At 38.1% G+C, this 27,199-nt stretch overlaps 1 protein-coding gene across 1 annotated transcript in view; it reads left to right on the top strand.

Annotated features, from left to right (window-relative positions):
- Positions 1-26,898, top strand: part of LOC131693404 (LIM/homeobox protein Awh-like) — a 94,767-nt gene extending 67,869 nt beyond the window's left edge. Inside the window, exons 3-6 of the mRNA XM_058981181.1 lie at positions 24,468-24,682; positions 24,747-24,968; positions 25,034-25,240; positions 26,621-26,898. Of these exons, the coding sequence (XP_058837164.1) occupies positions 24,468-24,682; positions 24,747-24,968; positions 25,034-25,240; positions 26,621-26,682 (706 nt within the window). The 3' untranslated portion in view covers positions 26,683-26,898. The remainder of the gene's footprint in view (positions 1-24,467; positions 24,683-24,746; positions 24,969-25,033; positions 25,241-26,620) is intronic.
- The last annotated feature ends 301 nt before the right edge of the window (positions 26,899-27,199 follow it).

The raw sequence follows: 27,199 nt of genomic DNA, 5'->3' as shown, positions 1-27,199 counted from the left end.
TAGTCACGATCCTAGAGCGACGAAACCTTCTGGACCAGCGCCAGTTCGCATTTCAAAAGGGTATGGGAACCGGGACATACCTTGGATCTCTTGGAGAAATTCTCGGGCAATCAATGAAGGGTGGACTCCAAACCGACAGCGCAGCACTTGATATCGACAAAGCTTACAATACTATGTGGCGTGAGGGAGTTCATCGACAGCTCCATAACTGGGGAATACAGTGAAATATTGGATACTACATCCAACGATTCTTCGAAAATCGCAACTTCCGAGTCGGTATTGGGGGTAGTACACCAGATGTTTTCATCGCGAAAAATGGAGTTCCCCATGACCGACACGCTCTTCTTGATGATCATGCAACCTCTTTTCGCGGTTCTCCCGAAAGCAGTGTTCCTGTTTGTTTATGCAGATGATATAGTGCTATTGGTAGTCGGTAAAATAACTGGCAGAATACGGATAAAACTGCAGGCAACCATAAATGCGGTTCGTAAGCGCGCTGGGTCCGTAGGTTTCCGAATTTCAACTAACAAAAGCATAATCTCTCCTTCATGTCCAACACACGCATCGAAAAGACCTATCTACATCGCACTAGTGCGTCTACCGGAAGGTCAACACTGATATTGAATGATTTTCCAATGGGTGATATACAATTTCATCTCGGTCCGGTTTATACCGTATGAATTTTAGTTTCAGGTTATGGATAAAGAAGTAAAAGATACACATTTTCCATATAATTGCTGCATTAACCGGCTGGATATTTTCAAATATTTCAGACTGTGGTGAAGGCAGAAATTTTATACATCATGTTTTTTGCCCTGAAGCTAACATGCCTATGATAATCTGGACCGAGATGAAATTGTATGTCACCCGTTGGAAAATCATTCAATATCAGTGTTAACCTTCCGACAGACGCGTTACTACACAGAGTGCGCGTCACTCAGGAAATCAAGCGAAAGCGTCTTTGAACACCAGCGCCTACTCGTCCAGTGAGCCATTCACGCAACTTCAGGAGGGCCAGACATAAAGTTTTCAAAAGTGTATAACTTTTGAACGGGTGCTTCAATTTTAGCTTCGTTTGGTAGGTGAAACCTAGTCCAATTAGAATAATTGATCTTTACACTGCATTCACAGCTATCTGGTCTCTTTGGAAAAGTTGTGTGTTTTATGATGATAAAAAATACCTTAGAACATTGTTAATGAGAAAAATCAGAAATAAAAAAGTTGTAAGTAAAAATAGAAAAAGGAGTTCGCTATAGAGAACTTCTCATAACTCTATTATTATGAGTGACAGAGGCAACATGTTTTCTGCAAAATTTATAGAAATACTCTCCTCTACAACTTTGTCGAAGACAGCCAAGCGCTTTTTCGGTTCAAAAGTTAAATTTTCTGTAGCCTACTATGATCAATTAAAAAAAAAATAATATTACCTAAAGATGGCGCTTTTTACATACACAAACATTGTAGAATATGTGAAATGGCTAATATGAACAGTTTTGACTCCGATGAATTAAGTACCTCAAAACGCTGTTTTGAGCCACTGTGCATCGGTGGCGCCGTCGTTTCATTTAAAAAAGAACCAAGGATAGTAAGGATAATATTGGATCGTAAACTCACTCTCATTCCACACTTGTTTGATTGAGCTACTTTGGTGCTTCCTATTAACGGCTCTGTCTGAAATAGTTGATGGAAATTTTGAACTAGAATACTTCTAACGTTTCAATATGGGGGTCCCGTTTCAGAATATCGGCTGTGGCAGTCGTGTCAGATTTTGAACGTTAATAACTTCCATCATACTTAATAGAATGATTTGAGGTTAAAGGCAATTTTTTTTCGAAAATATGTTCCGCAATGTAGTATTAAAATTTGGAGTATGTATAACATGCATTAATACCGAAAATACTGTGTTTTAAAAAATCTTTCAAAAACTACCGAAAATGGTGAAAATTTTCAGCTCATCTCGGTCAGAGCCGTCAATATGGTGCACTAACCGAACACTTAAATGATGAAAAGTTTTAAATATAGGTCCGCTGCAGATTTGTTTTTCGTGCTTGGTTGCTTGGCTGTACAATACCAAGAAATAGTTGTGTTCTGTACACGACTGGTGGATAAATCAATTTGTGTCGATATGTGCTACTAGCAGAGACCATCATTTTCATTCCTGATGGATGTAAAATAGCACACACACACACACACACACACACACACACACACACACACACACACACACGAAAAAACCGATTTCAAATCATCTGACTGAAGCTCGTTTCTGAATGATTCCCGCTAATTTCATGCACCGAGTTGCAAATCTTGATCAGAAAGAATTGACATTTCAGTCGGTTTCAGTAAGTCCACATGTCAGATGTCCGCAGACTGTATGTCAACACCGGGAGAGAAGGTGATTATTAGGATTTATCCCCGTGGATTAATTTGTGCAGCTCCGTGTTAGAAAGCAGGAACGATGGGAACAGAAATCTCCCACCCGGGGAATATTTTTGAACGTGAATATCTGTCATTGTACTGAATGGAAAAAGAAGATTATTGCGCTATCTGATTGGAAATATGTACAACAATATTGTTGCGAAACTTGATACCTACTGCATACTTACCTTGATGAAACCAACTCAACTTACCTGAAACAAAACCTAAAATATAAATATACAAAACCTATGTAAAATATGCTCACCTAGAATATACTTACCTTGCCTCCGCTTAAACATGACAGCTGAAAATGAAACATACTCACACACGGTCACATCCAACATGTAATGAAGGTAGGAAAGGAAACGAAAACGAGAATTATTCACATCACTGAGAATTCGACGAGTAAAGTGCGTTTTTGGAACCGTCCGAAACCCAGTTCTTTTCGCGCTGATTTCGCTACTTGTTCCGCGTCCGGGAAGTGAGTTCACTAGGAACCTGTAAGGCCGGACAGCAGCCGGTCATATTACACAACAAATATTGTATCCAATTCTGTAGGAATTACTAAAAATAACGGAAATAATGGATTTTATGAAAGTAGTAATTATCTGATCCATGATTGGTCGGTACAGTACGCTCAAGTAGCAATGCTAGGACTGCCTCTTTTCCATCGAATGAGCGGCGACACGTATAAAAAGGGAACATAAGAAAAAATCGTTAGTTTGTGTTCTGACGTTGTAAGCGTAGCAGCTGCTGCCTTTCATGTCAGCTCGCATTCTTCGGTGGTAGGTGATACATCTCATGGCTGCCGCCAGGATAGCATTCCATTATAATGCTGCACGAGAGTGCCAGTTTCATGCATACGCGGAAGGTACAATGATGACACACCACAGAAAAAGCAGAAAGCTCTATCTTTTGGAGCTGAATAAATGGATTGGCGATGGGTTGGTTTGGTGAGAGAACCGCGCTCTCTTGCTCTGTAAATTATATGTGGCGTTAGGTGCGTGTACAGATAAATTCACCACGGTGCGCGTTTCAGAGTGCGCTATGGTGTATACAATGAAGTTGTAACTAGCGTGTGCTCTTTACAGGGATGCCAGATACACAGATTAATTGTGTTTCACAGATTTTCAATGCTCTGCACAGGTTTTTAAATCTGCGCAGATTTCCGCAGTTTTCAGCTTTAATGAACAGATCTCCACAGTTTTCTGCTATAATGCACAGACTAGCATAGATTTCTTAATTTTTTACCTAGCGCTCAATTTTTGCCTCGAACAAAACGAATAATGAAAAATTAGGACGTTTTCCTTAACACAGATTTACACATACTGCTAAATAGGCTGCGTACAGATATATGACCTGGCATCCCTGGCCCTTTGTTTTCCTGTGTTTTGCGTTTTTGTTTTTTGTGTTTTGGGGTGTGTTTTCCTCTGGCAAGCGGTAGTGCGATTGCGATTAACTATTAGATAAGCACTGGTTGTTTCATTGTGTAAAGAAGATGGTATTGGCTTATTGGATGCTGATATTATGATTTTCTGTTGATGATTTGATACAAGTAAGTTACTTCGGAAAGTTTATTTACAAGTTTATAGAGCATTTTACACTACCAGGGGAAACTTAAAATATTCGGTCTCCGGATCAAACTGAAAAAAAGTTTCACGTATCATCATGCTATAAACACAGTTAAATAACGATCCATAAAACCATGGGGTAAAACGCGCCCTCTAAGGAAATATGATCATAGTTTAGCTATAGAACATTAATTGGAAGAATCTAATAAGTATCATTCAACCAACATTTCCCCCTGTAATCGCCATCATAACGCTTTGCAAAATGTTAAAAAACATGTAAAATTTTCAATGTTTCAAAATCACTATAAATTACACTTTGAAAAACGGGCAAGACAAAACACACTTTTGCGGGGGTAAACTTCACCACATCAAGGGGGCATAATTCACTACAACAACGGAACAGAAAGCTCGTTGGACAAAGACGTAATTGTGTTTTTTGCCGGGATTTCACAAAAGTGTAGCTTTAAATCGCCTTAGGTCATGAAATTATTGGGATTTCAAAACAATTTTTCTGTTTAGATTAGAAAGATGGGTAGGTCCGAACATTACCGAAATGATGTAGCATACATTTTAAGTTGTTAATACGAATGCTACAATTTTTACTAATTTCTGAAAGGTTTTATTAAAATAAGTTATTTCGGCGTTTCTAATGGACATAGCGAAATAACGGTACAAGTGTATCAGATTTTCTGCTGTTGCCAAATGAATTGTTTCACTCTCATTAAATGCTCCTTTCAGGGTTACCATATGAGGATAAATATGTTCGAATATTTTAGGTTTCGATGCACGTGTACCGATATTTCGGTATTTCCATTAGAAATAATGAAGTAGCTGGTTTAAATACAACCTATCAAAGATAGTCAAATTGGTAGCATTCGTATTAACAGCCTAAAGTGTATTCTACTTCACTCCGGTTATGTCTCTGACATTACCCACCCATCTTTTTTCCTTTGTTCGTGAATTTTTCAATTTTACCATTTTTAAGAGACTACTTTTATTGCACCGATATTAAATTATTACTAATATTTAAGTTAGGCGTTTCTGAATCTGCTGGTGTATAACTGATTAACCGTTGTGTGTCCGACGCGGTACCCGGGTACCTTTTTAAGTTTCAATTAATTAAATTCCTATATTTTATCCATAGCTGGAAATTGAAACTTTGTGACATCTTAGAACTTCACTAAGTCAAGCTTTTGGGATAATAATATTGTTAATATAGTAAGGGGGGGGGGGGGGGGTGAGGAGGGGTTCCTGAATTTTTTTACTACGTAACAGGCCGACGTGGGTACCCACAAAACTAAAATGCCCGTAACTAAGGTAATATCCAACCGATTTCGATACTTTTGGCCGTTTTGGATTCAGGAACTCATCTACCTTTGGACTTGCTAAAAATGAAGCGGGTTACTTCATTCGGTTTCCGGGAATCCGGGTTTCCGGAAACAGGTTCCAGTGCTGGGGTACTATTTGCGAACTTCAATGGAATACTAGCAATATGGGTATCAAAATTCTTGGAATTGCATCAGTAGGCTGTATCTCGTGGTTTTGGAACCATTTGGTGATTTGACCCCGGAACGGACATTCCGGAGCAGGTTCCCGTGGGTTCGTGAGTGGCTATTCCATTCCAATTCCATTTTTCAAATTGCCGTTCCGTAGTTCCCGTAGCAATAAAAAACAGACATCCGAGACAATTTGAAGAGTTTTGATACTCATATTGCTAGTACATTATTAAAATTTACAAATCATATCCTAGTACTGGAACATTACTCCGGAAAATCCAGATTACCAAAAACCAGATCCATTATTGCAGTTCTATTGTACAGAATCAAAAAGTGGACGAGTTTCAGAATCCAAAATATCTAAAAACGTCCAAATCGGTTAAAAGAAGCCATAGTTATGAGCATTTCAATTTGTGGGTACCCGGGTACCCTCGTTGGCCTGTTAAAGGTGTTTTTTTGTTGGACACATAACTGTTAAAATCCATCTAGTAATAAAAAAGTTAAAAGCGTGCATACCATACATAGTTTTGTTGCACAGGAGATATTTTAAATTTTAGAATGTCACCTAGCCCCAGATAGTTGGTTTACATCGGGGTATGACCAAACTTAAACTAAATTACTAAAAAATCGAATTAGAATGTGTTAAGCAGAATGCACCCCCCTCTAAATTAGCCGCTCGGGATGGAAGCCCCTTTCGATCTCCTCTAGCGCCGCCACTGGATCACGACAAGTTCACCTAATAGTTTTGCGCCTCCCCAGTTGAAGTTCTCCTTGACAATGATCATGCTATCAAGATCTACACTTCAACTTACCCGTCACATCTTCATTGCTGTTTGTTGTCGCTATGCAATTGCTCTGCTGCATCAGGATTGCACGATAGCCATCGCATGCATCCCTGGAATTATGCGACGGCGGACCACTAACCACTGCACTCTGACGGTGATGGTGGTGACGAAGGAATGATAAATTTCGAGATATTCTCCAGATTATGTGCATAATTTGTCTGCTCATGTTACACGCGAATGCCCCCGATGCGGTGTGGCGATGGTGACTGCTCCCCACGACAGAGACAGCTACAAGGCTACACAGGCACGGAAGAGTTAAATTTACAAGCTTCGCACCTTCGTCTCCCTGCTTCCTGCTTCATGCGAAACTTCAATTCGGATCCATTTAGCACCAGCAGAGGCAAACTGTGAGAACAAAAATCATGTCGAAGCGTCTTCCGAGATAATGAATTTTATTGCTCTTCCATTTGGCTGCTGAGCGCTACCGGTTTGCGGTTCCCCCGGTATTAGCCAGCTGGTGCTCCCGTTGGACGCGATGTGATCAATGGGATGCTGAAATCACTGAATTCACATCGAAACGCAGCTCGGAATCATTTGTAGTCGCATTCGAAATTTTACCGCTTGGCTGCTGTAGGGTAAAGTAGTGGATCATGAAATTTTTGTTTGCTTCGAAAATTAAGGCATGTATTAGCATCTTGGTGACTGTTCCAGATTGAGGTAGTAACGGCCAAAAGGAAAATAGGTTTATTCATATTTTTATCAGCTTGATTAAAGTTGCAAATATACCGCTAAATTTAAAAGATCAATAGTACGAAAAAGTGAGATAAATCTAGCAACTGTTAATTTAATACTGATACTGATCTGATGTTCTAGAAATTCTTCATGGATTTTTTTAAACATCTACCCAAAATGCAATAAACCGCAATATATAAAATCCTCTCGTAAATTACCCAGAAATAAAACCTCAAGCTACCATACCTGCAAAGTTTCGTCTCGATAGCAGATATTCGAAATATGCTGTATGAACCGCTGTTCTAAAGAAAAAGACCAGTGGAAAAGCAAACGGAAATTTATGTAGTTATGTGCCAGATTCGCCTGTCGCTGTTGCAGTTTGTTGCTCGCTCTCGTGTTGTAAGCATGGTTACATGCTTATTGCATGTTAACGTTCTTCTGGCGCGTGAAAAAATATGTCGATATTTATTATTTTCTTTCCAACTCCAAGCTCGCACCCGTTCATTGAGTAGCCAGGAACAAAACAGCAACAGAACGAAGGTGAAGAATAAATGAGCAGAGCTCTATAGAAGTGCATTGGAAAAGGCGAAGTAATTAAAATTCCAGCAACGTCCGCTTGTCGCATGTGAAAATCGCTGTCAAAATCATGTCAGTGCAATTTCATACATTAGTTATGTTTTATTGATAAGCTCGTCAGAAGTATGTGTGTAATGTATTTCACATTAAAATCGAATTGTGCTTGAAATAATAAAATTTTCGACGAATTTTTTACGTCTTCGAGAATAGAACCCCAAGCCTCATACCACTCACAGGTTGACCATTCTAAAAGTGTGTTTTTATAGTAATTTTAAACTTTAGCTTTAAGAGACTGGCCTGTAATAGGGTGAAGTGCATATAAGTGCATGGTACCTCACAAAGCCATTAATTATTCGGCCTACGGCCTACGATTTGAGTGTTATAGCACGCTACAAGTGCCATCTAAGTTTTATGAATGGCTATAAAGTTAATTGTTACTAAGGAGGCGATTCCGGATGAAGCGTGGCGTCCGGTACACTAACGCAACGACGACCCGTTAGTGGCCCATCGACGTGAACTACTAGTCCCCTGCGATGGATCTACTCTAATCCACGGGGCGACCGGTAGTATGCGCTTATTCGAACTGTCAGCTCTGGTCACTGATTCGTTGATCTCATTCCGGAACCGGTTCGGAATTCTGAATGGAGTCAGCATGGATTCCAACTCAAATGCGATTCCGACTCAATCGGTATCGGAATCGGTTGTTGCATTTGTTCTGAAATTTGGTATTCCATTCAGGATTCCGAATGGTTTGACTGGGTATCTGAGCGACTTTTCTATTGACGGTATTTCACGTCCTTTACGTCGTTACACATATCTTCCAAGTCATTCTCTTTATGTATAACCGGCAACTTCCTTCGCAATTTCTCTAATCAGCGCCAAAACCACGTACTCCGGCGTTTCCTCCACACACTCACACTTTAGACAGTAAGGTCACAGAGAACAGACATCCATGATCGAACAAAAATATTTAAAAAACGTGTGTAAACATTTGAATTAATATACGATAAACACTAGCGCCGCCACACCAACCTATCCCAACTATACGTCAAATCCATTCCGGAACCGGTTCGAAATCCTGAATGGATTCAGTATGGAATCTTGCTCAAAGAAAACAACCGATTCCAACACTATCGGTTGATGCATTTGAGCTGGAATTCATGCTGGAAGTCCGGACCGGTTCCGGACTGACTGGGTATAGGAATAACAGCTGTCAATTCTGTCAAACTCAGCCACAAAAAAAAAACATGGCGACAGTAGCGCACCTGGTTTGGATATCCCAACTACCTTCGAAACCGTTACAGATTTTACACAAGTTGAATGCTGAAGATGGACGTCTGTTCTCTGTGGTAAGGTGAATGTGTGTGCCCGAACCGATGCAGATACTTTTTGGAGCAGCTTTGTCCTGATAGAAATTGCCTTAGGCGAAAGTCTATCTCTCCATGTTTTCTATTCGTTCACAAAGACACTTTCGAATTTAGCTGGTAGATTCAGCTTCCGTTCTCTGCGATATTCCAATCCTGCTATCATCTGGTCATCGAGTCAGCTCTCGCCATCACCATCAAACCTCTCAGCCACTTCTGTTGGTACCATTTCTTATCCTCAGTTAAGTAAATTCCGGCGATTAGGCATACTGCCTCTTATGACATGGTTCTATATACTCGCGCGCTTCGCATAGTACTGATTCGAAACGTGCTATTCAGATTATCCCGAACTAGCTTGGTTTTCAGCGCAGTGTGGCAGTCTAGAATACCGTCTCTCAGTATTGAAGACGCTACACCAGCCATAAAATACCTCTCCCTGCTGGGTCGACCACCAATGATCGGCATGATTCGCGTCACCGCATTGGTAATCTTTGCAAAGGCATAGCCGACGTGTTTATTCAAGACAAACAGCTCGTCGATCATTACTCCCAACTTTTCCAGTACATGTTGAAATGAATACTTATCAAGCAACACGCAATCTAAATTAAGATGGCCCGACGACTTTTCCCCCAGGTAAAGTCAAAGAGGGTATATGTCCTCCCAAAGCTCCTGGGTATATGTCCTTGATACTGCAAACAAAAGCCCGTTTCCAGCTCCGAACCAGAACGTAAGAGGACTATGCACAGAGATCGATGAGTTGTTCGCAGCTGATGCAGAACACGATGCCATTGCCCTGATAGAAACAAGGCTGATCGACAAAATATGCTCGCTGCAGCTATTTGTACCTAGATGTACGGTCTATCGTAACGATCGTGATCCAATCATTGCTGGTAAAAAGAGACGGCGGAATACTCATCGCGGTTTTTAAACGGTTAGCTTCCAAACAAAATAATTGTTGCAACACCACCAGTTAGACTTTCTGGATCTCGTCTTTGTTAGTAATTCAATGTTTCAATTTCCACTACGGTGAAGACCCGATTTTATCAGCCTCCGATTTCGTCTAACCCGATTTTATCAGCTTCTTGTCCCGATTTTGTTAGCTTCATATGAAGATTGATAGTTGGTAGTTTGACGAGCTCTAGCAGATGCACCAAGTTGAAATCGAGTAAATCCTTTCTTGAGCATATTTTTTATATTAGAGATCCGAAATGTGCAAAAATAAATATTTCAATTTTTTTATGACCTGTCAGACCCTCTTAGGGAAAATTTAAACTAAATAATCAGAAAGGGTAAAGAGGCTATATCTAGGGACAAAAAAATATTTTAAAAGCTTCGGTTTCTTAAAAGAAAGAAGGATATATGTCCCGATTTTGTCAATGTTCCTGTTTTATCAGCTTAAAATTCACCAAGGGGCTGATAAAAACGAATCTTCACTGTATTCGCTCAGTTCAGTACGTAGAAACTCTTTCTGTAGACCGTCTCAATTTTCGCAAAACTGATTATGTAATGATCCGCCGCTTCCATCAAGGATGATGTACGACAGCGATGAAGCTACGAAATGTACGCTGTTTGCCAGATTCTTCTCGAGTGTTCTTTCAACTGTCTCGCAAACCGCAATCGAGCTCGAAAATGCTTTTCGTGACGTTCCTGCTTGTACTGTGGACAAGGATGCAAAATGTCTATCTTGTCTACGGCTGCAATATTTTTGCCTACATTCTTCTTTCTCATAGGACGCTGCTGTCGTTCGCTACAGCAAGACGCCCAGCGCTGTACGCCAGCCTGTGTGTAAAGCAGTAACATGAGAAAAAAATCTGACCCTAGTATAGCCACCAGACGCGAGCGGTACCGTAAACCGGGGTGACTTTGATCATCGGGGTGACTTTGATTACTCGACACTTTTTTCGTAGATCGCTTATTAAACCAGAATAGTCTACCGAATCATTTTAATTTGAAATGATTTTTACTCTAAACTTATAAAATACTGATTTGTTACACATTTTGAGTATATTGTTCGGTTTTTGTGTACAAAAACTACAAAAAAAACCTAAATTTGACTTTACCTGATTTTTACGAAGCTTCGTAAAGTGTCTATTTTTATAAAACAAATAAATGTCAGATTTGAGCAAGAGTAATAAATTACAAGCGAGTTTTTATTTTCCTTTAGATTGGGATATGTTAAATTTAGTTTTAAGAGTTTGTTTATTTTTAATACATTTTTTGTGAAACTAGTTGACAATTATTTCAAATTATTTTAAGTTAAAATTCGCAACATTTTTTATTGTTCAATATTTCAACGTGTTAAAATGGATGACACTTTTTGTACATTAATAAAACACTGAAACAAAAAAATTTTAGTAGTTTTAAAGGTTTTCAGAAGTTGAAAAAAATTATACGAATTTTGGTTACTCGAATTTTACAGTACATTGAAATACTTTGTATAGTACTAATTAACATCTACTTAACAATGAGTATCCTTCCAGAATTAGTTTAAACAATCACTGGAATGAAAAACATTGACATCAATAACTTAATGTGGGTGAACATGCAGGTTACCAAAGTCACCCCGGAACACGAAAACGGACTTCAACTTGAAATCATTTTTGAAAAAATAGCTGTAAACGGACAATTTTAGGTAAAACCATCCAATCTTGTTCTCCATAAATCAGTACATGGTTTAAAAATATTAAACTTGAAAAAAATGTGTTGCGTCTAAAAATATGTAATGATTACTTCGAAAAGTGATCAATGTCACCCCGGTTTACGGTACAACTTTTCTTTCCTTATTTTACACTTTTCAATAATTTTAATATATTTAAAAAATTTTAACACTAACATCGACAATGAATGCGGTTCATTTACGCCACGACCGACATCAAAACTTTCGTATGCGGTCCTCTCTCTTTGAATGTGCAGAGAAGAGAATACAAAGCGAGAGGGCAAACTTTACTGCGCCACACTCTCACCGAGCAATCGGAATACAGCAGCAAAACAAAAATGTATTTTAGTACTGTAAGTGGAAAAGTGTACTCGGTTTAGCTACCGTTCTGACAGGAGCAGTAGTGATGCGTCGCTGTAGCGGGCTGTACGGCTTGTGCAAATGCAAATGTACCGGAAAATTTGTAGTTTACCGGTACCGCTCGCATCCCTGGCTGTAAATATAGAGATATAGTGTTTACTGTCTCTGAACAAATGGGTATATCTCCACTGTATATAAGGCCTTCCGGGACGACGCACAGTGGCGGGTCTTCAAACAAAAATCGGACAAAACCTCAAATGTTACCTAAATTGGCTGAAAATCACAATTTAAGCTAATTTTTAGGTGCTGAGCTCATTTTTGATGTCAAAAGTCGTAAAATATTAAATGCATTTTTCCATACAGTGTCATTGAACCTTTCTTATAACTATGATTCCGTTTTCATGATAGATTTTCCGTTACTGTTCACCAATGTCAGTAATATCATAAAAAATGAAGAACACTACTTTAAACCCATTGTATAACGTGTTGGTTTACTGTAAACTATTTTACACTAATCACCATGCGCCTCCATATCAGCAACAAGGCTTCAAAATCTCCTTAAAACTTTTTGCGTACCTAGGCGCAGAACGAGACCATGATATTCGAAAAGTAGAGATTATTTCCCATAGAATGTATACTATGTGACCGTTCCGAAATGTTTCCGAAATTTGTACAGAATACATTAGTGAAAAAATATTTTTGATCTGACCACCTCAAACATATTTAAACTAAAAAGTCATAGTTCCAAGCAAATTTACCAAATGTATTTTATTCACTAGCCAACTTCTTTCGTTCCTCTACACAATGAGACTAGTTGTGCTAAAATCGGACCAAAATCAAAAGAGCAACATGCATATGAAATGAACAGAGCAATGGTGGTTTCGGAAATGAAAATCATTAAAAAATCCGGATTTTGCTACGTTTAAACTCATGTTAAAAATCTTGTTCTTATCCAATGACCCTAAGATTTTGAATATACATCATTCAATACATGAGAAATGTGGGAAAAATATAGAATATCAATATTTCAAAAATAAATTTTTGAGGTTTTGGCCAGCCTCCAGCCACTGTGCGACGGGTTACTCACTAGCTATCAACAGTACGCATCGTTAGAAAGACGAATGAAGAGTCTATTAAAAGCCAAGAAACGCATTTATTGGCGGCGGTTCGTCGACGGACTAGCGAGAGAAACAGCGATGAGAAATCATTGGGGTATGCGTAACCGAAACAGTACCAACGAGAACGTGGAATATTCAAACCGCTGGATATTCGCTTTCGCCAAGAAGATCTGTCCGGACGCTGTCCCGATACAAAAAACGTACCGCGCCGCGTCTCCTCACGATGCCGCGAACGAAACACCGTTTTCGATGGTGGAGTTCTCACTTGCTGTTTTGTCATGCAAAAATAGCGCCCCAGGGTTAGACAGAATCAAATTCAACTTGCTGAAGAATCTGCCTGGCACTGCAAAAATGCGCTTGTTGAACTTATTTAACAAGTTTTTTGAGGGTAACATTGTCCCTCACGACTGCAGGCAAGTGAAGGTCATCGCCATCAAAAAACCAGGAAAACCAGCCTACGAGCGCAACTTGTATCTACCGATTGTAATGCTGTCCTGGGGTGGCATTACGCATCTCGATTCGATCAAAATTCTATCGACTCGACCTTCTTTCGCATTATGTATTTCGAGCCGAGCTCGAAAGTAAATTTTCGTTCGAGTTCGCTCGAAAAAGTAGTAGATTATCGAGAAGTGTTGGCATTATGAAAGCATAACAATCGAACTCGAAAACGACTCGAGTCGAACGTATTTGCTACGTAGCTACGTAGCTTTACCCGGTTCATCTAACTAACATCATTTTTATTTTTTCAATTGTTTACGGGGTCAAGGGGGAGGTTTACCGTCAAGCTACGTAATTACCAGGGGGGGAGGGTATTTAGGGGTTTGTGGCGAAATGCTACGATGGGGGAAGGGGGTTTAAAAATCACTCAAAAAATGCTACGTCATTTATTGATGATCCCTTATGCTGTCGACTGTCGTTCGAGATTATGATTTGTGTTTTTATTTCATGTCATTCTTTAAATTGGTTAACAATCGGAATACGTAGAGGATATAAAATTACCGAAAGGTGTAAAAAGCTCCCACGTACTTTGAGCTACTTTATGTTATATCTATTTTCACCATCAGGAACATACATTTTTTGGTAAAAGTAATACTAAATATTGATAATAAATTATCCTACACCAAGCAATAATAAATAAGTGGCTAAAAATGGCTTTTTTAACGAACTAGTTTTTAAATTTTTGCGTCATCAATTACTGAAAAAAATTGTTGCTTTTGAAAGCTATCAGTTTCCTGAAAAAATCCTGAAAACCAAAATTTTAATGCAAAATTAGTTATTTTTATTGAAAAGGGCAGTTTGCTCGCTATGATTATTTTCTAAAAGATTTGATAAAAGCGGTTTCGAAATTGTATTGTTTTAAACAATTATTTAGATATTAAATATGTTATTTAATCTAAGAATAATTGTGAATAACTCATTCTGCAGATAATACATTCCTTCATGCGACTGAAGTCCACATAAGAGACACTACCAACTAGGCATTTCGATGTTTCGGTGCTTCAACTTAAACAGCGAGATATATTAAAATTTTGTGGTAAAAAGTTCAAGAATACAGTTATATCAAACTAAAATAATGCCCAAGCATTGGAAAAAGGTTGTGAGGGTGAGTGACGTGAACAAATTATGAACATGTTTGGGTCAATTTATTTACCACTATCATTATTTTTATTCTGTGAATTTGACGCTCATCGGAAAAAACAAAACAATCTGCAATTTTGTTTACACTGAAAATTTTTTAGGTGGAATTAAAATTATCATACGATGAACAAAATCATTATTTGTTTTCTGCAACGAAGCATTTTTTTCATTGTAAATAGTTCGTTTCGTCTAATTCACGAACTGAAAAAATGGCATCTTGATGAACGAAAAGCTGAGTAGTTTTACCCGTACGGGTTATTCCACGTCAAATTTACAACCACAATTTTAATTCCTGCCAAAATTTTTTCTTGCATTCTTAGCCCGAAATAATTAACATCTACTATTTGTTTTGGCTGAATACGATAGTTTTTTTTCAAGCCATAAGCTTTTGAATTTTACTAATTGGACCATTTTTTAACCACTGATAACTCGGAAACTCTTAGTTGTACGGAAAAATTTATTAATAATAAAAGTGGCGTTTTCGAATGAGCTCACCAATAAAAATTTGATATAGTTTTTTTATGTTATTTATGTAATGAATTCTGCAAATGTTAGAAACATATTGAAAAAACAAGGTTGGACTAGGTTTTTTATTCCATGAATACATTTATAATTATATTGGGAACCTTATTACTTTACGAGATATTTCAATTGAAGCTGGCCCATAACATGCCCTAATAAAAAAATATTATACACGAACTTTAACCCATATAGTGCATATTGTTTGGATGATACCCTGAACAGGTCGTTAGGCTCTTGAATCATAAGATGTTTATTAGGGTGGTGTTTAATGTAAAATTGCCCTTTTTAATGTTATAATTGTAATATCTCGCAAAACATTTTGAGATTCGCTGCGAAATTTTTACACAATATTTTTAACATGATTTATATTATTTGAAGAAAAAATAAGCAAAAAACATTATCCAACTTGAAAAAAAATCTCAATTTTTCGGCAAGCTCAGGCGAAAATGCAACTTATAATATATTAAATATAAAATAAAATAAATATAAAATATATTTTCCATGCATCAAATACTTTCCGAGCTAACAGCGATTGAAAAATGTGCAATTTTTCTAACTTCAAAAGTTGTAACATAACTTGAAGTAAATATTTTATACAGCCATAACAAAAATACATGTCAAATATTTTTAGCTAAAGAAAGCAAAAAAATCTGAATGAACTAAAATTTTATTTGTAAATCTGAGGTTGATGGCCCGTACGGTGCATAAAAGTTATCATCGATGTCTAAAATATTTTTCGTGAATGAAACAAATTGATTGGTTCTTTTATCAATTGCTTTATATAGTATAAATATTTTTGGAAAAAGTAAATTTATTTTTCGAACATAAAAGGAAAAAAAAATCGTATTTCCATATTACATCGGATCTTTTTGGATCGGTGTTTAACAACATCGATTTTATTTCAAAGTGCTCACCCCTATTGTGTGCTAGAAAAAATGTTATATTTGCAAATTTATCCATATATATCTCGATAACAAGCAACTAAAAACTAAATAAATTAAAACAATTCCTATATTTTTCCAATGTTGGTTTTAGGAAACTTATTCGTAGCAGAAATAAAAATATTTTTCTCAGTGTATACTCTTATTTGACAGTTTTCGCTCAAAACAGGCAGTCGAAATAGTAGATACAGAACACTAGATTAGGATTGTCGCTGGCATCAGTGGTGAAACATCATTGTTTTGATTCCGGGATATACCTGTCAAATGGGCCAAATTAAAAAAAGCAAAAAAATAATCTTATATCGTCGTTTCATAGCGACTCATCATTTTTGTTTCTTTTAGCCAGCAACACAATGGCCATTCTTGGCTGATGCATTTTCAATAATTTGAATGCCCAAATTGTCTACATCTGTACTGAATTTGGATGAATTTTCAATTCCATGTGCGATATATACAAACTCTTTCATTTCATAACAATAACAGTCGAAAATTTACACCGAGAAAATTCGTTATATTGAATATATCGATTTCACATATAATTTTTTGCAATTTATAGTAGCACATAAAAATTATCTGTTACGCATAGATGTCAGGTGCAAACTAATGAAATTAGAATAGTATGCCGCATAGAAATTTGTTTCATAGTAGATATCACATCATTTTTCTGTTCGCCTATCGTTTATTCTGCTGTAAAGTTGATACATTGGACATTTGAATGCATAAAAATCACAGCAGAATCAACGAGACTGAAATGAAAAAGGTAAACTCTGCATTTTACTAATTTGAAGTTCAACTAAACGGTTTGTGGTTATAAGCATGCCATATTTTTCTGCGTGTACCAAAAGTGCGGACCAAAGACTTTTACTAGAGAGACTTTCGATACTTTGACAGATATATACCGAAAGCAAAACAAACATGTACCGAGACGAAAACAATGGGAACGCCAGCGACAATCCTAATCTAGTGTTCTGTATCTACTGTCAAAATCTAGTACCGCAATCTAACAAGCTCGAACGCTTGGTCGAATGCGATACGTGATGCCGCAATTTAGTCGAAACGATTTCAAAACGTTTCGAATCGAGTCACTCGAATCGAGATGCGGAATGCCAGCCCTGTATTCGGAAGTTGTTCGAGAAAATGATCTTGTTTCGCCTCGACAAGGAGGACGAAGCAAATGACTTACTGTCAGACACACAATTTGGCTTCCGCAAAGACAAAGGGACGAACGATTGCCTTGCTTTGCTTTCTACAGAAATCCAATTGGCCTATGCTGACAAAGAGCAGATGACGTCAGTCTTTTTGGATATTAAGGGGGCTTTTGATTCAGTTTCTACTAATCATTCTGTCAGAGAAGCTGCACAAGCATGGTCTTTCACCGATTTTAAATAACTTTTTGCTAAACCTGTTGTCTGAAAAGCCCATGCACTTTTCGCATGGCGATTTAACAACATCGCGATTTAGCTACATGGGTCTTCCCCAGGGCTCATGTCTACGGGTGTTTCTGTTTCCGCTCCGCTGCAAACATACACTTCATCAAACTGGAGAGAATCCAGTATCGTTGCTTGCGCGTTGGCTTGGGTTGCATGCACTCGACCCATACGATGAGTCTCGTAGTGCTGGCGGGCGTTCTACCGCTGAAAAATCGATTTTTGGAACTGTCATATCGATTGCTCATCCGATGCGACAGCTTGAACCCGTTGGTGATTGAAAACTTCGAGAGGCTCGTCGAGCTTAATTCTCAATCCCGATTTATGTCCTTGTATTTCGACTACACGGCGCAGAGCATCAATCCTTCATCGTATAATCCCAAACGCGTCCGTCTCCTAGATACTTCTGATTCTATTGTATTCTTCGACACATCCATGAAGGAAGAAATTCGTGGAATCCCGGACCATATACGCCCGCAAGTGATCCCCAATATATTTTATAATAAATTCCGAGAAATCGACTGTGACAAAATTTTCTACACTGACGGATCAAATCTCGATGGGTCCACTGGTTTCGGTATCGTCAATGATACTATCACCGATTCATTCAAGCTCAATGATCCCGCTTCAGCTTACGTCGCAGAGTTCGGACAGCCTTAGCTCTATCGAGGCTCTTCGTGCAGTGAGCAAAAAGCAATTCCCGTATTTTATGGGAAAGATACAGAAGTTCTTGTGTACGTTCGTATATTTCCTGATAACCTTTGTTTGGGTCCCCTCTAATTGCTCTATCCCGGGCAACAAAAAGGCCGACTCTTTAGCTAAGGTGGGCGCATTAGAAGCCGCAATATACGAAAGACCAATCTGCTTCGACGATTTTTTTAGTATTTGTCGTCAGAGGATACTCAACAGTTGGCAAACCTCGTGGAGCAATGGTGAACTGGGACGATGGCTACATTCCATCATCCCAAAGGTATCAACGAAACCTTGGTTCAGGGGGATGGGTGTGGGTCGGAATTTCATTCGTGTAATGTCCCGGCTTATGTCCAACCACTACACCTTGGATGCACATTTGCTGCGTATTGGGTTTGCGGAGAGTAGTCTGTGCGCTTGTGACGAAGGCTATCACGAAATCGAGCACGTTAACAATTGTCTGTGACGCCAGGTCACCGTTAAAAGATTCCCTTCGGGCCCGAGGTAGACCACCCAACGTCCCAGTCTTGGATATGCTGGCAAATCGCGTCCTCCCCTATGTGTCCCTTGTTTATATTTTCATAAAGTCTAAGTCATGCCCCTGATCTCCTGTTTGCCTGAAAGTGGAAAGTTTGATCTTCATATCTGTCCCCATATCCGCCAACTCTCTTTTGTCCCTGATATAACTGCTACAATACCGATGACGGAAATAAACCACATTTGCATTCTGTATTCCTAGTTTTAAGATAGCTGTGTTTTTGTCATAAAAAAATTCTTTCCCATCTTGTATATCGAACTTCATTCCTAGTTTTAAGATAGCTGTAAAATTTTTCGTAAGAAAAAACTTATGTTCTCCCTTTTGTACATCAAACTCGATTCCTAATTTTAAGATAGTTGCAACATTTTTTTCTAAAAAAAACTATTGTATCCCACTGTTGTATATAGCATTACCTTTCTAGTTTAAAGATAGCTGTAAAAAATCCCCCTTGATGTTGTAAACAAATATTTCAAAATTGTAACCTCCTAGTTTTAAGATATCCAAAATGTAAAAAAAAATTAATTTGGCACCGCCAAGCTAACCCTGTTGTGCCTATCAAATAAATGGTCGGTGTTAAGTCAGACCGGACCAAGTCGCAAAACATAAAAAAATGAAGTAATAATAGCACTGCTTCGTTTACATTCTACTTTAACCAGATTTGAAATATGAAACAATAAACAAGAATTATGGTAAAAATTATTTTCCTATTATAATGTAAAGGATGCTGCGATTCAAACTTTAAACGCGTTTTTCTCGAATTCAATGCACTGTCACTTAGTCCGGTCTGGCCTAACATCGACCAAATGAACTGAATAAAAGAAATGGTTATATCTGCAATCCGGAAAAACAAGCCATCTTATGCACCCGGCCTCAGTGCTATACCTTCAGCTATATTTAAAACAATGTTCGGACCTCCTAGCAACCCCACTTGCATAGGGGAACTGGTCGTAAAATGAACACGTTAAGCAAAGTCATTATTTTCTAACTAATAAGTGATTGAGATACTACAATCACCTTATATGTTTCTAGTTAGAAATGTTTTGTACATATTTGGTGAAAATACTTCGACATAAACACAAGTTTTCAAACATTATTCTTGATTTCAAAACATCTCCAAAAAAGAGACATGTTTATAGCGTGTGGGTAAAACGAACATGTGCTGGTGGTAAAATGAGCACTTTCTAGTGCACTGCAAAATGTTCTGTATGTGCATACATACATGCTTAGCGTTGAAAAGCATTTTCCGAGCAATTGCAAACACACAGGGCATTTTGTAGACAAAAACATCTTGTCACGGAAAAATTAAATTTTCATGTAATAATAGCCAATTTACAATTCTGGGACATCGAAACACATCTACAAACTTGGGGTTATCCATAGGTGTTAAGAATTAAAGGATCTGTTTAAGAACATTGAAAATATAGCAACTTGAACTTAACGATTAATTTTGCAGCTTGGTACCTCGAGCAGCATGATGGTTCATATTACCCCCACTAAAACCTGTTCATTTTACACCCCCGCCCCCAAGACATTTTACTTTCAAACAGCCGTTCTGATTGAGCCAATTTGTCCTGATCCCTACTTATTACCGTGAAATATCTGCAAGTGGTTCAATTACTGTCATGTAACACCATTTTCATGATAAAATCAAAATTTCACCACCAAAGACCTTATATTCTACATGCCGAGTTTAACATCAGCGACAAACATGAATGCCGATTTTGGTTTTCATCATATTTATTTCACTTTCGACAGCTTTTTATCAAAAGAAATGATTTCAATATCCTTTGAATACTTGGCAGGTCACGTTTCTATGAAGTTTGTTCTAAATTTAACCACCATTGACTTCATTTGGCTACCTGTTCATAAACCCCCTATTCATTTTACCCATAATTCCCCTATATTTTTAATCTCCGCATCAGCAACAAACGTTTCCTGACGATTGGAAATTCTCAGTAATGTTTCCGGTATTCAAAAAAGGGTGAAAAATGCAATATTGAGAATAGCCGCGGAATCACTTCACTAGGAGTTGAATCTAAAGTGTTTGAATCAATCATCAACGAAGCGTCGTTTTCTGCTTGTCGACACTAGGGTGATGTGCCTATTATGGCAGTAGAGCCTATTGTGACCCTATTTCGTACCCCTTGGTTTCGAACCAAGCATATGAGATAATGACAATATCGATTTGGCTAAAACAGGTGTGCAAAAAAAGCTCAAGTTATATTCTTTATTTTTTGTGCACATACGTATTTAGAACTATCCACTAAATCCAGCTTTTAATTAAAACAAAATCACCTTATTGAAATATCTGCTGATCCGCCTCACTCGCGTAGTGAACCGAAACAGGACGCAACGGCGCTTAGCAAAATAAACACTTTCGAGCCAGCATTTACCGCCTCATATCTCGTTATTCCGGCACAAATATATTAAATATTGCACTGATACATACCTTTATTTTAGCTGGAGAACCTTTTTACGATTATTTCGCTTTAAAAGCACTCGTCAAACACCAGAATAGGCCTAGTGTTATAATAGGATAAAACTAAATACGGGGGTTCCTATTATTGGCATGTTTTGCTGATACACTACCACAATCAAAACCAACTTTTTGCATCCATCATACAGAAAAGAATCACCAGTGCGGCCAAACCAAAACATGAACTTGAAAACATAATGTTATGCAATTTCAGGTATAAGTAATCAATTATTTCAAGTTATTCAACTAATTGTTGATCGCAGATATTTTATTTTCATCTGCACATACAATTTGGATCGGGAGGAAGTAATGTGTGATGTGAACTTTATATTCCAGTTGTTAACTTTCGCATGGTTATTTCCTGCATGCGCAGTTCTGGGCGCTCTTCTACTAACAGCTGATGAGTTTCTTTCGTGTGCGTAATGTTTACGTTTGTTTTGATCGGCTGAAAAAAGCAGAATAATTCGTTTTACAAATCACGCGTTGGCGTCCATGATCTGGATACCTAGTTAGAACGACGCAAATGAAATATGAGGCATTGCGTTTCAACTAGATTGTTTTTCGATGAGGTGGAAATCGGCACACCCATGAGGCGATAATTGGAACGTTCAGGTGGGAATAGATGCACAGAATAGAACATTTATTTTCATTTATGCTGAAAATTGAGACAATTCTGCCAAATAAGCATTATACAGATGTTTAAGAAACAGTACACTGATACTTTATTCTGAAAAAGGTTATAGGTAATATGGCTTCTTATTAAGTTATTCAAAAAATAGTGCGACCCTCTCCATAATGGTGCCAAAATAGGCTCATCACCCTACATCAGTACATCTCAGCACCGATTTGTAATTTTTCTTTCTATTATTGTGTGATAGAGGAGGGTGGAATTCTCCAATAAATCGTTAGCTCGGCATGATCTTCCGGAACAATCCATTATTCATCACTTTCAAATACCTCTCGAAAAAATGGTTCGTCCCTAAACTTCAAACACCTGACTTCGAATGATATTACAAAAAAATCTGCAGTTGACTTATATTTAAAATTTAACAAAACTATAGTGTTCTATTGCTTCTCCTAATTGGTAGCTTTACCCGAAGTAGGCTGGAAAATTTGCGTCGCCTTTGAAATATTTTCGAAAAAATTGTTTCCGTATTTTTTTTTAAATAAATGTCGAAATTGAGAAAAATGGTTAAAATTTCTGTGTGTGTTAATTCTGCAAAGAACGTCATTCTAAGCTCGTTTTGACCGTTACGCCTTGTCAAGTCTGCAAAACTTTCTATTCTTACCTATAAGCGAAAAAACGGGATTCGGCGCTAACTTAGTCCTGTCACTAAGTTAGTGTTGGATTCTGATGAGACGAAATCGAATCACAACTTCCATAATTAATTTAGTTATAGGATTGTGCTCTACACGCGTAAAGATGCTTTTTTCAACAATTTTCTTTTAAATGGAGAAAAAATAATTTTTACATAAAGATATGAAAAAAAATAAAACATAATGAAATCTTAAAAAAAATGCACAAGCGCTCTATATACTGCTCTAACGCTGATCTTAAATCCATCGTTATCGAAAGCGATGTTCCCTCTACATTGGAAAAAGTTGGTTATGTTTCTCGTCTTTAAAAAACGCTACAAGCAGAACGTAGCAAATTACCGAGGTATAATGTAAGGTAACGTAGAGAAATTGCCAGCCTCACTAAGTGGCTTAAGTCATACCTTGTTGGCCGCATCCTATCTGTCAAACTGGGAAATAGCGAATCACATAACTTCATTAATTCATCGGGTGTATCGCAAGGTAGCAATCACTGACCCTTGTTGTTCTCTTTGCTCTTCAATGACGTTTGTAATGTCCTTCTACCAGGATGCAATCTTATTTATGTAGATGATCTTGAACTGTTTCTAATGGCGCGATCAGGATTGGACTGCATTGCACTACACGGTCACTAGAGGAGTTCTGTAATTGGTGATCACGAAATCATCTGACTCTTAGTGTATCCAAATGTAATTTCTTTCACAGTAATTTCTTTCACATGCAGAAAAAACCAATTTCGTGGTGTTACACTATCTTTGGAAATCTCTTGAAAGAGTGTCAGTTGTCAGTGACCTTGGTGTACTGCTGAATGCTTGTTGTCGACGAATTAAGGTAGTCAAAGATTTACTGACCCATACTACCTGAGAGCATTGTACATCTCTCTGGTTTGCTCCGTCCTGGTGACTTCAGCTACGAACTGGCGCCCGTATGCGGGTATCTGGATTAATTGCTCTTTGTAACAGTTTTAGTTGTTTACCCTTATTTCCCGTTGGGAAACGTTTCTGGACGTACGGATGCTGCGCGGCTCTTTATTTGTTTCGGTTCTAGCTCGCTGAGCATGTCTTCTAGTTCTAAGACATGTGGAGAGCACTTCGTGTCTCTACCAGTATACTGGACGTCAACTGTTCCTTGGCATATTCTTTCTAGTCTTTGTTGTATCACATGCCCTCGTTAACGTGTCCAGCTTGTTTGCATCCTCGTTCGGAGCAACACGGTCTATTCAAATAGTTTCGACGAAAAGTTCCTTGTCGAAATCTTGCCGTAGGGTTCCGTTATCCAATGGTGTATTCCTCACTAACGACACTGAATCCCTCTGGATAAAGACTCGACACGTCAATCGTTTGTTTACCATGTGTCATTCCAATCGAGCACGAGACCTGTCAATGGCCCTCCTTCCAGAAGGATTCGAAGCCATTTTTTTGGGATTGAGGGCTTTTGACAGGTCTCGTGCTTGATTGGAATGACACTTACTGATACAAAATAAGAATAAGATAGAGTTGGCGAGTTTTTATCCAGAGGAATTCAGCGTCTTTACTCCTCACTAGCTCTCCAGTTCATGTTTCTCACTAGCGACGAGCCGAAGAACATAACGTCGGTTATGAACTCTCAGCCGTCTTTGTGGCGGAGCGAAAACCGTCGTAATCCAAACAAGTCTTTTTTCGACCACCATTGTGGTGACAATTGAATTCATGCAGGACTGACTGACTGAGACTATATCCATTAGCAGAGGTTTCCGTTTCAACACACTTGATATATCATCTTGCTCTGGAACAGTCTGGAGTTTCTCATCCGAAACTAGTTCACAAGTCACATTTGAAGATTACATTTCTTACTAATATTTTTCAGAACGTTTGGTGCCAAGTGTGCTCGCTGCAATAGAATCATCGCCGCCTCCGATTGGATCCGCCGCGCTCGTGAGCTGATCTTTCATCTGGCCTGCTTTGCCTGTGATAGCTGTGGACGCCAATTGTCCACCGGAGAACAGTTTGCCCTAGTCGACGAAAAAGTGCTCTGCAAAACGCACTACTCGGAGATATTTGACTGTGGAACCTCCAGCGATGGTAGTGGTGTATTTGGAGCTCTAATTGTTTCTCTAATTTTAATTTACATTTTTACATTTTGCAGATGGATGCGAAGCCGATGGTAGCCAGAAAAGCAGCAAAACTAAGCGAGTTCGGACCACATTCACGGAGGAGCAGCTGCAGATCCTGCAGGCAAACTTCAACATTGACAGCAACCCAGACGGGCAAGATCTCGAACGGATAGCGTCGGTAACTGGTCTCAGCAAGCGAGTCACCCAGGTGTGGTTCCAAAACTCACGTGCTCGTCAGAAGAAGCACGTCCAAGGTATCCGTTTTCGTGTTTTTAAACATTGAGGCATTTATTTGATAAGTTTTTTTTATTACCACCAGTTCCTAGGGATGGCGACCTGAATCCATTCGCCAGACATATCAACCTTCAGCTGTCGTACACATTCCAGCACAGTCCAATGCATATGGCACCAGTTGGTCCGGCCGGTAGTATAAACAATAATGTAACCGGTAATGTGGGACCATGTTATAGTAATGTAAATAATAACTTAATAAGCTCGTCAAAATCGTCGCCGTACAGTAGACATGGTAAGTGGTTGTGAGGTTGTGTTCAAATTTAAAATTCTCGGTTACCGACCGGGTTCAGATTTCTAATTTTGAGTTCTCGGGTTTAGATGCTTTTAGATTATAATTATTTGGGCTTGGGTTTCGAACTGATCTAGGAATGAGAATAATTTCGCTCTATTGCACGTTCTCCGTGTTATTCAGACAAATCTACCTGAAGAACCTTTTTGCCGGTGTTTACGTCTATGCACTCTAAATTTTGTTAGCCGAATATCAGCAACATTTTGCTGAATTTTGCCGAGCTGGAATAACAGCAAAAGTTTCAACGCTACTATATCGCTGAAATCTCGCCAATTCAAAATTGATAAAATTTAGCAAAACATGTTTTGCAGTTTCAGTAAAATATCTTGTTAAAACAATATATAAAAAGTTGTTGTTTACATCCATTCCCTATTGTACAGTGGAGGCAATCAACTTCAGCTCGTGATAAAAAATTATGTTGCATGTAACATAATTTTTTATCACAATTTTTTATTATTTTCAATCGCATGAATTTATCATATTTTCTTGTTCTATATAGTATTTCTGAATTGACTTTTAAAATTGCATTTAGTTGGTAATGCACACTGCTTGAACAAGAGTTAATACTTTTATTTTTGAAATGAACGCTCACACTTTTAAAACACATCAGACAACTTTAGCTGTCGCTTTCGACATCAGTTTTTCCGTTATCCGCGAAAGGGACCATCCATAAATGACGTAGCATTTTTTGAATGATTTTTAACACCCCCCTCCCCCTTCGTAGCATTCTAAATACCTCCTCTGGAAAATACGTGGCTTGACGGTAACCCTTCCTCCCCCTTGACCCCACAAAAAATAAAAAAACGATGTTAGTTAGATGAAACGGTTAAGATTGTCAACACATCAGTTCAACCCCTATTCCTCTTTAAAAAAGCTACGTAGCATGACCTCCTACCCCCTGTCGTCACACATCATCACAAAATACAAAACTCCCCCCTCCTCCATGTAGGGCTACGTCATTTAAGAATGGTCCCTAATGCGCGAGTGCAAACTGTCCAATATGAACAGAGATCAGCATAAAGTAACTTCTTATGTTGCGCTAAATGTATATATTATTGGTGTTTTAAGCTATCGTAGTATGACCCTGAGGTCGAGCTCTCCTAAAATCTAAAATCCACAGAAGTTTGGTTGGTTTCAATATTAAAAATTTCGGGATTAGTCAGGTTTCTTAAATTTTCAGGTTCGGATCGAGTTCGAAATTTCCAATTTTAAAATTCCCGGATTAGGATCAAGTTAAGGCTTTTCAACTTTGATAGTAAAAATTTGGAATCATTTCTGATAGTGCATTCATTTATTATGTTATTTTCTCTATTGTACTTACAGAATCGTCGCTAGATGAACTATCGGAGGATTCAGCTATTCATTGTATGCAAAGCGAAATATAAATGCAGAGAGGAGTGGTCAGTGCCGATGTTGAACCAAAGTGTGTCTACAATTTTGCATTAGTTTCTAAATCAGTTTCGTTTATCTTTTAAAACAGGTTGACTAAGTTATTCATTAGGTCTAAAAATAGATAACAAAGCTCTATCATCAAAAAAGTATTTATGTGCCCAGTAATTTGTTGATATCGATTCGTTTACTATTACAAATTAGGTGTAGTTTAATTTCCACGAAAATAAATGCAAATAAAATTTGCAAGAATGTTACAAGGTAATTTATTTCCAATGTTATGTGGGAGAGAAGAGGGGAAAGAGGGAAGGGTTTTCGCATGAAAAAAACGAATTGATCAAAACTTTTGTATATTATAATGTATCATTTAAATAACATTCTGTAAATTTTTCCATGCAAAATTATCGACAAACCGGTGACGAACCTTTTTGCTGATCGTCTCAGGAAAAAACACGATTTGCGGTGTTAACTGCACACCAAAAAAATCTGAATTTTATCGTTGACGTAATTGCA

Source organism: Topomyia yanbarensis, chromosome 3 (genome assembly GCF_030247195.1).
Source record: "Topomyia yanbarensis strain Yona2022 chromosome 3, ASM3024719v1, whole genome shotgun sequence".
In the NCBI taxonomy this organism is placed as follows: domain Eukaryota; kingdom Metazoa; phylum Arthropoda; class Insecta; order Diptera; family Culicidae; genus Topomyia; species Topomyia yanbarensis.
This window is presented reverse-complemented; position numbering and strand designations above follow the sequence as displayed.